Source organism: Melanerpes formicivorus, unplaced genomic scaffold (genome assembly GCF_026170545.1).
Source record: "Melanerpes formicivorus ecotype bairdi unplaced genomic scaffold, bMelFor1.0.p_v2 SCAF_68, whole genome shotgun sequence".
In the NCBI taxonomy this organism is placed as follows: domain Eukaryota; kingdom Metazoa; phylum Chordata; class Aves; order Piciformes; family Picidae; genus Melanerpes; species Melanerpes formicivorus.
In genome coordinates, this window is record NW_027142420.1 from 461,326 (window position 1) to 477,919 (window position 16,594).

At 47.2% G+C, this 16,594-nt stretch overlaps 1 protein-coding gene across 8 annotated transcripts in view; it reads right to left on the bottom strand.

Moving 5' to 3' along the window:
• GPHN (gephyrin) overlaps positions 1–16,594 on the bottom strand; it is a 275,331-nt gene that overhangs the window by 185,074 nt on the left and 73,663 nt on the right. For all 8 annotated transcript variants that reach the window (XM_068162859.1, XM_068162862.1, XM_068162860.1 and 5 more), the window contains exon 2: positions 4,755–4,833. In XM_068162859.1, the coding sequence (XP_068018960.1) occupies positions 4,755–4,833 (79 nt within the window). The remainder of the gene's footprint in view (positions 1–4,754; positions 4,834–16,594) is intronic.

Sequence of the window (16,594 nt, forward strand, 5' to 3'; positions counted from 1 at the left end):
TGTTTTAAATGCCAATTGCAACAGAAAAAGACCCCTCCAGAAGAAGCTTGAAATCAGAAGATCAAGAAAGGCAAAACAAGTTCATGAAGGTAAGACCAGAGACCAACTAGAAGCTGTGGTTGACTTGGGTTGCCTGAGAAGACTAATAAAGCCAGAGAGGAAGCACAGTCCCTCAAGGAAACCTCCACCACATACAACTTTACAAAGATCTTGGACTGTGATTTTTCAGAAAGCTTATACTGCCCAGGCAGCTGAGCTGCTGCCCTTCAGTGCAGGAGAGAAGGGTGGGCTGTGAGAGGATACTTAACCAAATCAACACTTCACATTCTACTCCAGTCTACCCTCATCAGATATTGCTGTACATGATTACAGAAAGAGGTCTTCTGACGTTTAACTCAGACTGTGACAATTTTCCTACTACTGCTGCAAAGAGTCATTCTGGTCTGCTCCCGAGAACGTGCAGACACACGGGAGTCTTGTCTGAATGCCTCGAGGCAAAATGAAAGCCCCCCTGTCACAGGGTGTAACATTAGTGGGGTCCAGCTGGGACGAAGTTGGCACGCTGTGTGCTATGGATCTGCAGCTAAAACAGTGTCCGTAGCACACCAGTGTCTCACCTGTGGCTGAACAGTGCTTCTGCAGCATCCACACCTTCACCTTTCTCCCTTTGGCGGCCTGCTGAATGTGTTGGGGCCAGGGCAGAGGGGTGGAAACAGTTGAGAGTGGGCACAGCCAGCACTGCTGACCCAAACTGACCAAAGGAATATTCCATAAATATTCTAAACTTAAATTCTAAGTCACAAGCTGAGTGGATACTTTTAAAATCAAAGTTTAAAGCATACACAGAAACAACTCTTAATCAGTTCTGTGAAAGTGTCTGGACTGAATGCCTGTGCCCCAAGCATTTCTGTTATTAGACAGTAAACACAGTGAAACAGGGCCAAAAGGACACAGCTTTTGTCCAGACCTTATTTTAATCAATATTTTGTAGCATTTTCATTTATAAATGAAAGTTCAAGTACATTTGATAAAGACAGCATAAACTTTAACCCTGAAAATGAAGGCTCTAGTAAATCTCCATAATCAATGAGGTGTTTATTATTACAACAAATATCACATATCCACTAATAAATGTTCATTCCAGAACAGCTCCAAACTTTTCTTTAGACAGCTCCAGAGATGCATTTAAAACTTCCCAATAATAAGGAGGATCCCCATTTACAGATCCTGGGTACAGAAGTTCCCTGAACACATTTAGATAGAGGCATCTGGTTAACAGGCTTCAAATGCTGCATCCCTGCTGTACTGCGACCAATGCTGGAACCAGAATTCCAGGCGAAGCACTCAAGCTCCCTCTCAGCAATGCTCCTGAGCCCAGCCAGCAGTGGGGCTGCAGGGCTTCTAGTTACAGACTACCTTCTTCGGCTACTTGTTATCAATTGTGTAATTGCAGACTGCTGCGGAGCACTGCAGGACCAAAGAAGGAGTGGAAGCCACACAGTAAGAGAAACCAAGTTTGGATGAATGTACCTCTCATCAGCATAAAGCTGAGATGGAGCTTTACAGAGGTCACAAGGGACTGCTTTGGGCTGAGAGGTAAGACAATTATTAGTGCTGAGAATTACTAAGTGTTTAAGAGAGACCACTGCTAAGGTTTTGCTTCAGACAGATGAAGTTGTTCCTACAGGTTTATGAGTCCTTAAGCCTGAACAGCCAAAGAAAAAAATGTAGGCAATATTAACAAGTTTTGCTACAAGCTGCCAGGGAACCTCATCTGTTGAGAAAGTCCTTGTCTTGAAGCACAAGGGAGAGGTCTTCAGTGAAGCCAAGAAGTAGGTTTCCCTCACATGATTGGTGTGCCTGAGCACAGAGCCCCTTAAAAGTATCTGTTCAGAGACTTGGTGGTGTGGGTGGAGGAAACACAAACAAAGGTTTGTCCCTCCAGCTCTCAGCACTTACACAGGACCAGATATACACAGACTGTAATCTGCAGAGCTCTCCCAGCATCCTCAGGAAGAGATTCCACTCTTTTTAGCACACTAACATTTAGAGTATGTTCCAACTATCAAGACAACCTCATCTACTATAAACTGAACTTGCTCTTTCTCTTCAGACATCATGGGTCTCTGAGCAACCAAGCTGAAGATGTCCTTGCTCACTGCAGGAGGGGTGGACCTTGAAAGATCCCTTCCAACCCAACCCATTCTGTGATCAGCTGTAATGAATAAAGCATAGCAGTTAACTCCCACACCTTTTCAGTTAAAATTCTTGTCTTAAGTTCAACTTGTCTGTAGTTAGCTACAAAATGAGATTGAACTGGAAAGCTGTCGCATGTCTCTTTCTCCCATAGTCTGTAACTCCTCACTGGGTTGATTTGACATGCATGTCTTTTTCTTAGGCTGCATGTCCATCTCCACTGACAGAACACACACAACATTAAAGAAATGATCCATGTCCTGATTCTGGCAGCAAAGCTTTTATCGCTAATGACGAGAGAACTGAAAGCAGATCAAGTTTACAGGGTCCAGACTGCTCTAGCTAGGAAATCAAGTGGGGAAAGAAGACTACCCTGACAATTAGGCACACTTGATATAAACCAGAAACTAATCAACAAGCCTATAGTGCTGTCTGTCTGGAGTTTTCTTTCAAGGTAAAGACAGTTCCAGTTCTAAAGAAAAATCCACCTGCAGTAAGAAAAGAGCAGCTCTCTGGGGTGGAGCTGAGTGGCACACAGCATCACTGCCAGCACAGCTTAGGGAACCGTTTGGAGTGGCTAAGCTGCACAAGAGCCATTCACACAGCATTCTAACAAGATGGATCAAACCATTCTAAAGGCACTGCAACTTTTCTTTTATACCATCCTTTTGGTGTATCCTCTGCTGCTGACCTATTCTCTGCTATTAATGTCAACTCCTGTTGAAAGTGTTTATTACCTATTTCTATGCTAAGGAAGCTAAAATACCTTGCGCTGTGCCGCGCTGGTTCCTAGCGTCACACATTATAAATGCACCGCAAGACTCTGGGATGGCAGAGCCATTTACAGAGAAAGCATCAGAGCTTTTTGTGGAAATCTGATGTTGGCACCAGATTGCAAAGAGGCAGCTCTTCTACAGTGCAAGCAAACCAGGACTAAAGCAATACTAAACTGGCAAGAGGATAAGTCAGATACCATTCTGCATTTTGGGCATTGTTGCAGTGAATACCATGGCCAAATACTCTGAAGATTTTAATTGAACTTTATTCTTACTTCAGAAAAGGTTAAAACATCTCGCTGGCCCCAGGCTGCCCTTCGCATTTCTCTCTGTGCAACAAAGAGCTCAGATGTCTTAGACTGTGTCTTCATGTTGGAGACCAATCACACACCATCACACAGTTTGCAAGAACTCCTAACAGGCACTACCTGCAAGAACAGCTGTTTAGAACCAAAGTCTGTACAGACCCACCACAAGGCTTGGGAAGAAGCAGACTTTTCTTGCACTGTCATACAACAGCAGTGTCACAGATAGCCCTGGAGACCTAATGGAGATTTGGAGACTTTATTCCATCTTTCCGAGTTAAAACACTGGCTACAATGCAGTCACTGAGGCCACTTACTCTACAAGCAGCAAATCAATGTCATTTGTGTTTTACAGACTACAATAATTTATTGCAATCTTCATGTAAGTGACAGCAGCGAAGGAAAGCAGATTTCATCACTTTTGGGAAACAGTAAGTTTCCTATGTAAGTCCTCCTGTGAGGACAGACTGAAGGAGTTGGGGCTGTTCAGTCTGCAGAAGAGAAGGCTCCCAGGTGACCTCATTGTGGCCTTCCAGTATCTGAAGGGGGCCTACAGGAAGGCTGGGGAAGGACTTCTCAGGATCTCAGGTAGTGATAGGACTAGGGGGAATGGAATGAAGCTGGAGGTAGGGAGATTCAGGCTAGATGTGAGGAGGAGGTTCTTCACCATGAGAGTGATGAAGCCCTGGAATGGGTTGTCCAGGGAGGTGGTCGAGGCCCTGTCCCTGGGGGTGTTTAAGCCCAGGCTGGATGAGGCTCTGGCCAGGCTGATCTAGTGTGGGGTGTCCCTGCCCATGGCAGGGGGGTTGGAACTAGATGATCCTTGTGGTCCCTTCCAACCCTGAATGATACTATGATACCCTCTTTGCCTTCCCTCTTTACAAGGGTACCCTTGTGCACAGTAGCAAGAACATATTCAGCTGGTACTTAAGGCAAATGAAGAGAGGGAAATGTTTGATACCATTTAAAACCCAGCTCAGAGCTCACGAGGTTGAGTTTGATTTCAGAGGAAAATGCAACACTGAGCTCCAGACTGCTTAGGTTTGCCAGAAGGTAACCACTGGATCATCTGCTTACATGCCTGAATTCAAAGAGGAAATAGAGGAAGAAATAAACAAGCTGTCTGGAATCAGATGCACAGCAAAACTATCCTGCAGCACAATCAGCTGGTTTCCTGAAACACAGGGGCAACACCATGCATGCAGCTCCTCCATCACAGCACCAGCATGCACCTCTGCTGACTCTTGTACCCCTTCCTGTGCTCGCTGGCTGTTAGTTCATGAACAGAAATACATAAACACACACAAAATCTCCCAGCAATATCTGTCCATATCAAAGACTAACAACTCAGCAAACACATTGCCACTGAAGCACTAAGTGCACTTCATCACACCACCGGTTCATGTGTTTCAAAGCTGCTCACAAGGATAATACGAAGAAGCTTTTCTTTGCTTAGCAATAAGAGCCAGATACTCACAAAGAAGGGTCTTGGACCAGATCTTTAAGGTTTATCCCACTACGATCCTCGGCAAGGTTCCTGAAGCAACTGTCACTCACTAAAAAAAATAGAAATAAAATTAAACCAAAACAAGAAACAGAGGGGAAAGAAAAAGCAGTGGGAATTTCAGATCAGAATGTGTTGGTGTTGGGAGTAATCTGAGCATTCGGAACCTGATTTGTAGTGAGGTTTCAGCTGATCCAAAGGTCAGCCAAGGGCAAGTGACCAGCACTGTCTCAGACATCACATGCAAGCAATGGGTGCCAGATGGGCTCCTCACTATGTCTCCACTGGCGGCTGCCAGAGGACTCCAACACATGTACCCTGGATGCACAGGTACACAACTCTCCACACACTCAACAGCAGTGCTCTGCCCAAGCAGAAGCAGTGAGAGTTGCTGAGTATTGAAGTTCAGGTTCATTCCTGAACTAGTGAAGCTGTTCCATATGAGCAATACTCCAAACAAGCAATCAAGAACCAAACATTCCTTCAAACAGCCTATCAGTAACTCCTGCAGAGCCCACAAAGCTGCTAGCTACTGTAATAACTGGAATTGCACTACAACGTCACAGGGTATCAAACCCCAAACCAACAAAGCACAACACAAACAGGGCCCCCCAAAAATGAAAAAAAAGAGAGAGGCAGGATTTAAGCTAAAACTCCAAACCCATGCTACCCATTCTCGTGGCTCATCCTCTCAGCACAGGTACCCCATTCCCACAAGTAACACCAGTCTGAGAGGGAGGAAAATGTAGTGGCACAGCTGCCTAAACCCCCTCATCAGTTCAAGGGAGTTACATTGATTTCTGACTAGAACAAACTTTCCTGAAGGGCACAGGGGTGGTGCCATGGCACATCAGTGTAAGGATCCATGTGCAACAGCTAGTGAAGTCACCCTCTTCCAGACAGCAGAGCTTATGAGGAGGTGAATTGTTCCTCATCCTCCAAGACAGAACAGGGATGGCTATGTTTAACAGCATCAGGAAGTGTTCCTGCCCTGCTCTAAGGGCAAGATGCTCTTTTGAATTTGCATCTCCATGTGTGCATGTGCATCACCAGCACCAAAACACCTTCTTTTCACAGATTACAATGCATTCTGTGACAGACCTTCCTACCACATTATCACACTGCAGAGTGTTTCTACTGCTACCCCTGGTTGCTAACACACCTCACAAGCATGAAGCCTGTGAGTCCACTGGGGAGGACAAGACCTGGCAGAAAGGGTTTCAGAAGAAGGGACTGGGGTAGCTGATGCAACAGGTACTGGCCTTAACTGCCACACAAGCCTGACTGCTAACACTTGGCAACAGCAGGATCACTTGCCAGGCATTGATAGCATGAAGAAGTTTCCTGCTCTGCTGTCAGAACCAGGTGATATCCTAAGCTTCTCTCATCTGCTCTCTCTGAAAACACAACCAAGCGGTTGCTCAGCATACGATCCCTGAAAGCCAGGCAGCACCTCACAAGGAGACTCTTGTCCTTCAGGTAATGGCCATGGATGCTCAAGTTATACAGCAGCTACTTGAGCTAACGAAGCCCACAACTCTTGGCTGGTCCTTCCCATGTCTCTTTAACCATTGACCCTGCAGGGAACTGCAGGCTGCCTGTACCAAGCTCACAAGTGCTACAAGCCTTGCCAGGGAAGCTCACCTCAAGCATCCTGGGCCATCAGAAATTTTTCATTCCCATCTCTTGCACTGAATCTCCAACCCCTGCGTTAGAAGACTGATTCCAAGAGGAGAAGATTGGCAAGCATCCTGCACAGAACATTTTGCCTGCTGTCTTGTGATAAATCCCACGAGGTATCAGCACATCTCCTATGCCAGCACTACACAGCATGAAGAGAAATGGCCATCAGTACAACAATGGCTTTTCCCTACTGACAAATTAAAAATTCCTTACACATTAGATAGTTAATCTAAACATGCTGCATTCCTCCTACCGTCTTCTCCAGTCTCCTTTGTTAAAAGTGACCACAATCATAGTTAAGGAAATGATTGTGACTGTTCTGAAACTGCCTTAAAGGGAAAACAAAAAGAAACAACAAATTACCAGGAAGAGTGACCATTATTTGTGTATCTGTACTCATGAAGTTCATGAAACAAAGCATGTTTGAAATGGAGGCACAAGAAGGGTCGGATGGAGGAACCTGGAAACTCCAGGCCGGTCAGCCTGACCTCAGTGCCAGGGAAAGTGATGGAGCAGATTATCCTGGCGGCAGTAACTGTGCACCTGAAGGGTGGCCGAGGGCTGAGGTCCAGCCAGCATGGATTTAGGAGGGGCAGGTCCTGCCTCTCCAACCTGATCTCCTTCTATGATCAGGTGACTGCCTGGTGGACGTGGGGCAGGCTGTGGATGTGGTCTACCTGGACTTCAGCAAGGCCTTTGACACTGTCCCCCACAGCAAACTCCTGGCTAAGCTGTCAGCTCGTGGCTTGGACCACTACACTCTGTGCTGGGTTAGGAACTGGCTGGAGGGCCGGGCCCAGAGAGTGGTGGTGAATGGTGCCACATCCAGCTGGCAGCCAGGCACCAGTGGTGTGCCCCAGGGATCAGTGCTGGGCCCCATCCTCTTCAACATCTTCATCAGTGATCTGGATGAGGGGGTCGAGTCAGTCATCAGCAAGTTTGCAGATGACACCAAATTAGGGGCAGATGTTGATCAGAGGGCAGAAGGGCTCTGCAGAGGGACCTCGACCGACTGGACAGATGGGCAGAGTCCAATGGGATGGCATTCAACAAGTCCAAGGGCCAGGGGCTGCACTTTGGCTATGGCAATCCCATGCAGAGCTACAGGCTGGGGTCGGAGTGGCTGAGAGCTGCCACACAGAGAGGGACCTGGGGGTGCTGATCGACAGCCACCTGAATATGAGCCAGCAGTGTGCCCAGGTGGCCAGGAGGGCCAATGGCATCCTGGCCTGCATTAGGAATAGTGTGGCCAGCAGGAGCAGGAAAGTCATTGTGCCCTGTGCTCTGCTTTGGTTAGGCCACACCTTGAGTCCTGTGTCCAGTTCTGGGCCCCTCACTTTAAGAAGGACATCGAAACACTTGAAGGTGTCCAGAGAAGGGCAACAAGGCTGGGGAGAGGCCTTGAGCACAGCCCTGTGAGGAGAGGCTGAGGGAGCTGGGGTTGTTTAGCCTGGAGAAGAGGAGGCTCAGGGGTAACCTCATTGCCCTCTACAACTACCTGAAAGGTGGTTGTGGCCAGGAAGGGGTTGGTCTCTTCTCCCAGGCAACCAGCACCAGAACAAGGGGACACAGTCTCAAGCTGTGCCAGGGGAGGTTTAGACTCGAGGTGAGGAGGAAGTTCATCAGTGGAGTCACCATCCCCAGAGGTGTTCAAGAGGAGACTGGATGTGGCACTTGGTGCCATGGTCTAGTCATGGGGTCTGTGTTGATAGGTTGGACTCGATGATCCTCGAGGTCCTTTCCAACCTTAGTGATACTGTGATACTGTGATCTAAAGCCCAGGTTTGCCAGAGACTCTTTGTCTTGCCTGCCTCAATATGACTCTAATGTTACAATGCTATTTTTATGAATGAAGCTGCAAGATCAGACCTTTCTTCTCATTAACAGAGCTGGGCAATACAAATTGCTGCTAAAAAGCCTAACTCACCATCAGCAGAACATCTGTGAACCTTGGAAAAGGCATCAACCTCATCTCCCTGGCTTTGACTTGATTGGAGCAAAGTCAGAAGAGTCAGAAATTTGCAAGCAAGCCTGTCCTCTCCAGATTCAGAAAACACAGACCCCTCAGATAAGCACAAAACCTTTCAAACCCAGTTGTAGCAACCATTAGCCTCAACTACAGTTAGCAGTCACCAAAATCACACTTTGGAAAGCAAACATTTTGTTACAATTGCCAAATAAATTGCTCCCACTGATAGCAACAGAAGAGCTTCCAGTGAGAGGAAGTAATTCACTGGCATGGGCTGGAAGATGACCTCTTAGAGGACGACTACATCCACAGCCTGCCCCACATCCAGCAGGCAGTCACCCAGGCATGGAAGGAGATCAGGTTGGTCAGGCAGGACCTGCCCTTCCTAACTCCATGCTGGCTGGGCCTGATCCCTTGGCCATCCTCTAAGTGCTGTGTGATTGCACTCAGGATGACCTGTTCCATGATCTTGCCTGGCACTGAGGTCAGGCTGACAGGCCTGGAATTCCCTGGTTCCTCCTTCCAGCCCTCCTTGTGGATGGGCACCATGTTGGCAGCTTCCAGTCATCTGGGACCTCTCCAGTGAGCCAGGACTGGTGAAAAATGATGGAGAGTGGCTTGACAGCTCATCTGCCAGCTCTCTCAGCACCCTAGGATGGATCCCATCTGGTCCCATGGCCTTGTGGGGATCCAAGTGGCTAAGCAGGTGTCTAACTGCTTCCTCCTGCCTCACAGGGGAACTATACTGCTCCCTGGCTCCATCTGCCAGCTCAGGAGGCCAGCTGTCTGGAAGACAACCTGTCCTGCTATTAAAAATTGAGGCAAAGGAGGTGTTAAGTACCTCTGCCTTTTCCTCATCTTTAGTCACTATGTTCCCTTCCATGTCCACCAAGGAGCAGAGGTTATCCTTGCCCTCCTCTTGCTATTAACAGATTTGTAGACGGATTTTTTGTTGTCCTTCACAGCAGAGGCCAGGCTAAGCTCTAAATGGGCTTTTGCCTCCCTATTTTTTTTCCTGCATGACCTAGCAACATCCTTAAACGTTCCATGGGATGGTGACTCCACCACTGCCCCGGGCAGACCCTTTCTCCTACCATCCAGCCCAAACCTGCCCTGGCACACACACAGCGTGCATTTAAGCTATGGCACACTCTGAAATGCAAACTGTTTATTTCAAACAGGACACATTCACAAGGAGGGCTGGGAGGAGGATCCGGGGAGCTACAGACCTGCCAGTCTGTCCACAGTTCCAGGGAAGGCTATTGATACCATCACACGGCACACACAGGACCAGCAGTCAGAATGGGCTCACGAAAAGCAGGCCCTGCTTGACTAACCTGGACACTGGGGAGGCTGCACACAGAATATTGCCTTCAGTTTTGGGCCCCTCACTAGCAGAAGGACACTGCAGTGCTGGAACATCAACACAAGGCCAACAAAGCTGGTCTAGAGAACAAATCTTCTTAGGGGCAGCTGAAGGACATGGGATTGTGGAGAAAAAGAGGCTGAGGAGATAGCTCACTGCTCTCTACAACTACCTGAAAGGAAATGGTAGCAGATTGGGTGTCCTTCTCTTCTCCCAAGTGACAAGACAAGGGGAAATGTGCAAAGGGAGATTTAGGTTGGGTAATAGGAAAGATTTCTTCATGGACAGGTCTGTCAAGCACTGGAAAAGGGAAGTGGTAGGGTCATGGGAATCCCTAGAGCTATTTAAGAGACATGTTGGTGTGGTGCTTAGGGATGAGGTTTGGTGTAACTCGGCAGTGCTGTGTTAACAGTTGGACTTGATGATCTTAAAGGTCTTTTCCAACCAAAACAATTCTATGATTCTACATCAAAGTCTTAGCTTATTGTCTTTCAGTGACAACACCTTACGACCTCATCCATCTGTAGGGTTTCTCTTCCTCATTCATATGCTTAGGTTTCATATCAGTTTCAGTCAATGTCTTACAAACACCACAAAACCCCCTGTTTGAAAACTTGGGTGCTCTGGAAAGCACTGGCCTGGCACAGCATTATATTCTAGTCAGGGTTTGCTGGCAGCAAAGCATTATTCAGGTGTCTCATTTCAGATTCAGGTGGTTCTGTTCCATGCACTGCAGGCAAATTTAGTTGGATTCAAGTGTTTTGTTTTTAGAGGCCCCAAGTTATGCAGACTGCAGCAAGCCCCCAGCTTTCCCTATTCTCACTGTACAAATCTTGACTTCAAGGACACTGCTAAGGAAACTTTAGGACACAAGAAGGTGACATTTTTACCTCAGATCTCAACGCATCTCTTCCAAATCCTGTTCTCATGCAGACACAGCATTCCTGTCCTACAGGTACACCTTACAGAGGTGGGGTAGTACAGCAAGGTAAAGGCTGATTCTCTTACTGTTCAGAGGAGCTTAAGGTATTCTGCAGGTCCCCTGAAAAGGTACACCAGGGAGCTACTCCATCTCTCTTCTCTGCTACTGCCACAGTTTTCAAGTGACTGCAAGCCAGCCAGAAAACTTTCCTAAAACAGATGGCAGAGTACAGAAACTGTGTAGCACCTTCACAGATCTGGTACAGAAGACAGCAAATTAATTACAAGGAGAGCACTCCTGCTATTTGCATATCTGCACACAAGTATCTCTGATGTACCTACAGAATAAAAAGGACTCCAAGACTGCATGCAAATTGCCAGTGCTTGTGACTGCTAAGAAAGTGTGGTGGCTGTGAAGAGCAGAAAGAACACAGGCTGGTCTCCTAGGGATGTGTCACCTAAATGCCATTGGCTGCCACAATAACTAATCCAGGTTCCCTTTCATATCCACACCAGGAAGACAGCTAAAGCCCAGACAAAGCTGTGCACATGAAAGCACCATTGCTACCCATCTGCCTTTTTCCTCAGTGGGGGTAATAATCTGAGTGTCCTCAGGTTATTGTCACTTCACTTACAGACAATTGTATGCTTAAGAAGTACCTTTGTTACGTGGCAGCTACTTTTCTATTACTGTCATCACTCCCTTCACAGGTGGGTGAAACAGGAGGGAAAAGGAAGATGTGAAATATCAGTGGGAAGGCTCAAAGATGATATTGCCTGTCTTGTGCTCATGTAAGCCTTGTTTGCCCACGGCAAACCTGACATTCACTTTCAAAATGGCAAGACACCAATGCACACCAAATTTCAAGTCTTCTTGCCTTTTTGTTTCCATTTTAAACTTCAGTCTTCTACAAATGGACACAGGTCAGTGAATCACGAAACAGCAACACTTTCAGTTTTAACCTATGAATATTTAACTACAGAAGTAGTTGCAGCACCTTAACATTGCTGCTAACAAGTTGTGCAGCATCTGGGCAAGCAGGACACAGCGAACAGGATTTTATACCCTGAGTTACAGGTGGTGGTGTTTATGGTACACCAATAAACAGCACTCAGATTGGCTTAGGTGTGAGCAGGGCCAGCAACAGAAAACACAGCACCCCCTTCACAGGTTCTCATTCCACCCAAAACCCCAGGGCTCTTTCTTCCTCCCCCTCCACTGTTAGGCTAATCTCAGCTGGCCAGATCTGAGATTGGCCTTTCCCCATCTCCTCCTGGCATTAGGCCTAGCCTAAGAGGCCTTGAGATAACTCCCCTTCCATTATCAGAGAGGGAGCATCTCCCCCAGGAACAGCAAGGGAAGAAAGAGGAAGTTTGAGAGCTTGCAGATGGACTCATAGGGAGCAGGATATTGTGGGTATGCAGTACACAGCTGCCTGTGTCCACCCACGGGACTGGACACCCGGGGCACCAGAGGTGCACCCTGTGTGGCACCCAGCCCAAACTACCACAATGGCAAATCAAGACAGTTCAAATAGCCATGTGCAAAAGGAGACTCTCTTTTACATAGATTGGAGTTTTAGGGTTGCTGGTTTTAAGTATAAAACCTATTAAAATTAGTGTAAAATAAGCCTAACAGGCTCAGAACACTGTGCTGGTGACGTTAAGATGTCCCCACTATGCAGCATCAGGGATGGTTAATACTACTCATGTAAGTCCAGAGGCAAATTATTATTTTACCCTATGAGAACAAAGAATTGTGCTGCAGAAATAAGCAGGGCCTTTGCAAGTCAGCCTTTCATCCTCTCCAGTTACACAAGCACTTGATTTCTAATGTCAAAGAATGCATCGTGGACAGCAAGGGCTCCAGAAAAGGTAAGCAGTTAACGAGGTCCTAATCTCATCACCGCCTCAGCATATTTTCCCTTCCATCTTCGAAAAGTTTGCAATGAGGAATACAAAGACTGAGGTGCAAGCTGGGAACAAGTTACAGAATGTATCCATTGGGGGGAATTTTCATTGCAAGAAGTAATGTGAAAATCTGGTAAGAAAACACAGGAAGAGGGAGGCTGCCTCTGCAAGGTATCCGAGGCCACCTGCAGAGCCAAGCAGGCTGTTGAAAGCACGCTGCTGAAACAGAAGAGCAAGCGAGGAACTTCCATTTACTTAATAAAACTTGGTTTTGTTGGGCTCTCAGAGCTAGTCAGAGGATCAAGCCAGCTGCAGTGCCAGTTCACCCCCAGATACAAGCTCTTAGCAGACAAGAACAAGAGAACCTTTCCTTCATGCACTAACCCCACCCCCACCCCAGAGCCGCTTCCTCACCCATCTGGCAAGAGTGTTCTGCTGCTTTCTTCGCCTCCCCAGTGACCACCAGCACAAGACACCCACCTCTCTTCTCTGACACAGCAGACAACCCATCACAGAGACCTCACCTGGAATATTGCATCCAGGTCTGGGCTCCCCATCTCAGGAGGGACAGGGATCTGCTGGAGAAAGTCCAAGAGAGGGCTCCAAGGATGCTGAAGGGACTGCAGCACTGCCTGGGGAGGAGAGGCTGAGAGCCCTGGGGCTGTTCAGTCTGGAGAGGAGAAGCCTGAGAGGGATCTGATCAATGTCTATCAACAGCCTCAAACAGACACACTGAGGGGCTGGGGGTCAAGAGGGAGGGGACAGGCCCTGCTCAGTTGCACCCTGGGATAGGACAAGAGGCAATGGATGTAAACTACAGCACAGGAGGTTCCACCTCAACATGAGGAAGAACTTCATTACTGTAAGGGTCCCAGAGCACTGGAACAGGCTCCTCAAAGATTTTAAAGGCAAAACTGCAGTGGTTCATTTGGCTCCCTGGACACACCTGCCCCTCACACCTGGTCAATGCTTCTGTCATATACCACAATTCAGGGAAATTCTGTGTTTGGGGGTTTCTTACAAAATATAACATCCACCCTTCCACACAGCCCATGGAAGCTCTCACTGGATCTCACAGCAAAGCCAGACTTCTCTGTCTTTTCCTTTATACCCTCAAAGACCAGCAAAGGACTGCTTTTAAAATGAGCTACTCTAGGAGAAGAGGTCAGGTGCCCCCGTGAAAAAGAGGGTGGCTATAAAACACAGCTGTAAGTTGGACACTGAGTCTCTGACTTCTTCCCCAGAAGAGGCAGCGAAGCAGCAGTGTCACCTGCGAGCCAGATGCGGAGCAGAGCTACTGCACTAACAAAGACAGGCAAGCTAGTGCAGAGGAGGGGAGAGGAGCCTTCCCGAGTAGCTTAGCAAACAGAAAGCATCAGAGGGTTGCTGCTGGTGTGTATAGACCCACACCAGCAAAAAGCCCAAACAAATTAGAGGGAAAAGAGATCAAGAATAGTGATGCTCAAGAATAGTGATGCACAAGAAACATAACTGTGAGAAAAACATCAATAGAGCAAATTTTCCAAGAGATGGGAGGGGTAAAACCTCACAAAATCTTTCTGTAAGGACAGCAAGGGCAAGGAAAGGGCACAGGCTGGGTCTCAACACTTGACAACGACACAGAAATCTTGCTTGAACACAGGAGGCCTTCTGTGCCACAGCAGCCAATGCTATGAAATTTATGTTAGAGCTTCCCTGAAGGCTATGAACTTTCAAACCCCCCCAAAGGTTTTTCACATTTTGTAACAGCAAATGAGGGAAAAAACAATCCTGAGCATCCATTAGTCCAGTGGCTATGCCTCTTTCAAATGATTTATCATTTACATTTTACAGTATCTGTGTGGCCTTAGGCTGCAAACTCTGTCCTGGGGTTTCATCTAATATTCTAACACTCATCCCGTTGTCAGTGTGATCAGGTGAACACCAGCAGAAAAAGGCCAAGCCATAAGAGACATTCAGCTCTTTGGAGATGGAGCATTATCAATACTTCCAATTGTTTATTCCCCACAAATAACTTCAGTTCTCTGAAGCTAAAACACTAAACACTGAGGGAAGGCTTCCTTGGGACTCTTGTTCCTTTTCATTGCAAATTAGTAGGTGCCTGCTTTGGCTGGAGTTTTCTCCCTAACAGGTGCTTCCAATGAGAAGTTTGTCTGTCGCTGTAAAACCACAACAAATTCTAGGATGGGGAGGGAAACGATAGAAGGTAAGAACGTCCAAGAAAGAGAAGGAGAAGAGCTAAAAGAGTTAAAACCACAACCACCAGCAGCTAAGTGCTTTAGAATAAGAACAGCTCCTTTTCAAACTCTCCAAAGCCATTGGTGTTGTCACAGGTTGGAACAGCTGTGCTCACAGCAGATGCCAAGAGTCATTCTTTTAAAGGGCAGCCTTTACAAGGAGGTCTTTGGGGGATGTCTGAAAGTTTTTTCCATTACTCTAAAAAAATGAAACTCTTATCCCCAGTCTTATTTTTCTCTTGAATTTAATGAGTTCAGGAAAACAGCATGTTTAGTTTCTCAGCTAACAACATCTGAAACGATTCTCAGCATCCTATACAGGCCCAGCTTGACAGCTTACCTGGTCTCTGGGTTGCAGTGGTCCCTAACCATGGCTACAATCAAGCTCAGCTAGATGCACTTCCCAACACGGTAAAGCTATCCTAGATGATAACACGTTCCACATCACATCTGCCAGCTTAAAAACAGCCAGCACCACAAGAGAAACTGGTCTCCATCTTCCTAGTGACACCTGTCTACAAACACTGCACTTCTGTAAACCACCTCTCTATTTTATTAGGGACCTGTGAGCCCAGGTCTGCATCATCAGTTAGTGACAGGATTTCAGAAGCCACCCCTCTGCTCACGACCTCTGTGCATTGCTGCACAGCCAAACGCAGACCTGCTGGTGCTTGGGATGATCCAACCCACAAGCCCCAGGGCCTCAGTGTCCTGTCTCTGGTCTGTTCACCTCTCATACAGCCCTAGACACCAGGAATCCAGTAACATCTCATCCTCAGGGAACCTGAGGTATTTTCTGCACAGTTCAACACAGTCTGCCAAGGTCTGTTAAAAGAAAGCACCTCTCACTGACCTAGTGAAAAAGCTGCCTTGTTCAGTGTCACTCAGCTCATTGTGCAGAACCCAAAGTACCTCAAGAAATTCCAAACTTGGGGATTCCCTTAGTCATGTATCTATGGTTTGAGAAGATGCCTTCCCTGATCCAGATCTGTAACCAGCCACTACAGGAGTCCCAAGGAAGGACAGTATGCATTTTAGATTACAGGAAAGAGAAAGGGGAACACAAAAGGCATGGAGCTGGAAGGGGTCCAGGATCAGACCACGAAGCCAGATGTCTTACTGAAAATTCTGGGTTAGTCTTCTGAGTTGCAGTGAAAGCAAATAAAGACCAGGGGAGTGACACAAGCTGAGGTTAACCAAAACGAGGAAGTAGAAGTGACAAGAGCAAGTTAAGGAGCTCATAACACTACAGAAACACCAAACCAACCAAGTGTAGCCCAGCCTGAGTCAAGAGTGTCTGCAAAGTGAAAGCACAGCCCAGCAATACTGGTTATCACCCAGGGCAGGGCACACAGTGCTGCAGACAATACTCCTCTGTTCTCAAGGGCCTGAAGAAGAGGACATTCCCTCCTTTATCTTCTGGCCAGAGCAGCACAGGGGCCAGGCTGCTGTACCTGCCCCTCTCCCTCTGCAGGTCTGAGCAAGCACCTGGGACAGAAACATCTCCTGTCAGCAATCCCACACTAACACTCTCCTAAGCACAGCTGTACATGCAAGGCAGCACACTCAGCTACAACAAGGCACTGCTTCCTCTGGCAGCAGGGAAAATGGAAGATACTGTGATTACAATGCAGTTGTAGCTATCTGCTTGACGGGACGTAAGGATGTCCACTCCTGCAAAGGAATCCTTATTCTCATTAGTCATTAGAGGAGTTGATCTTTAAAC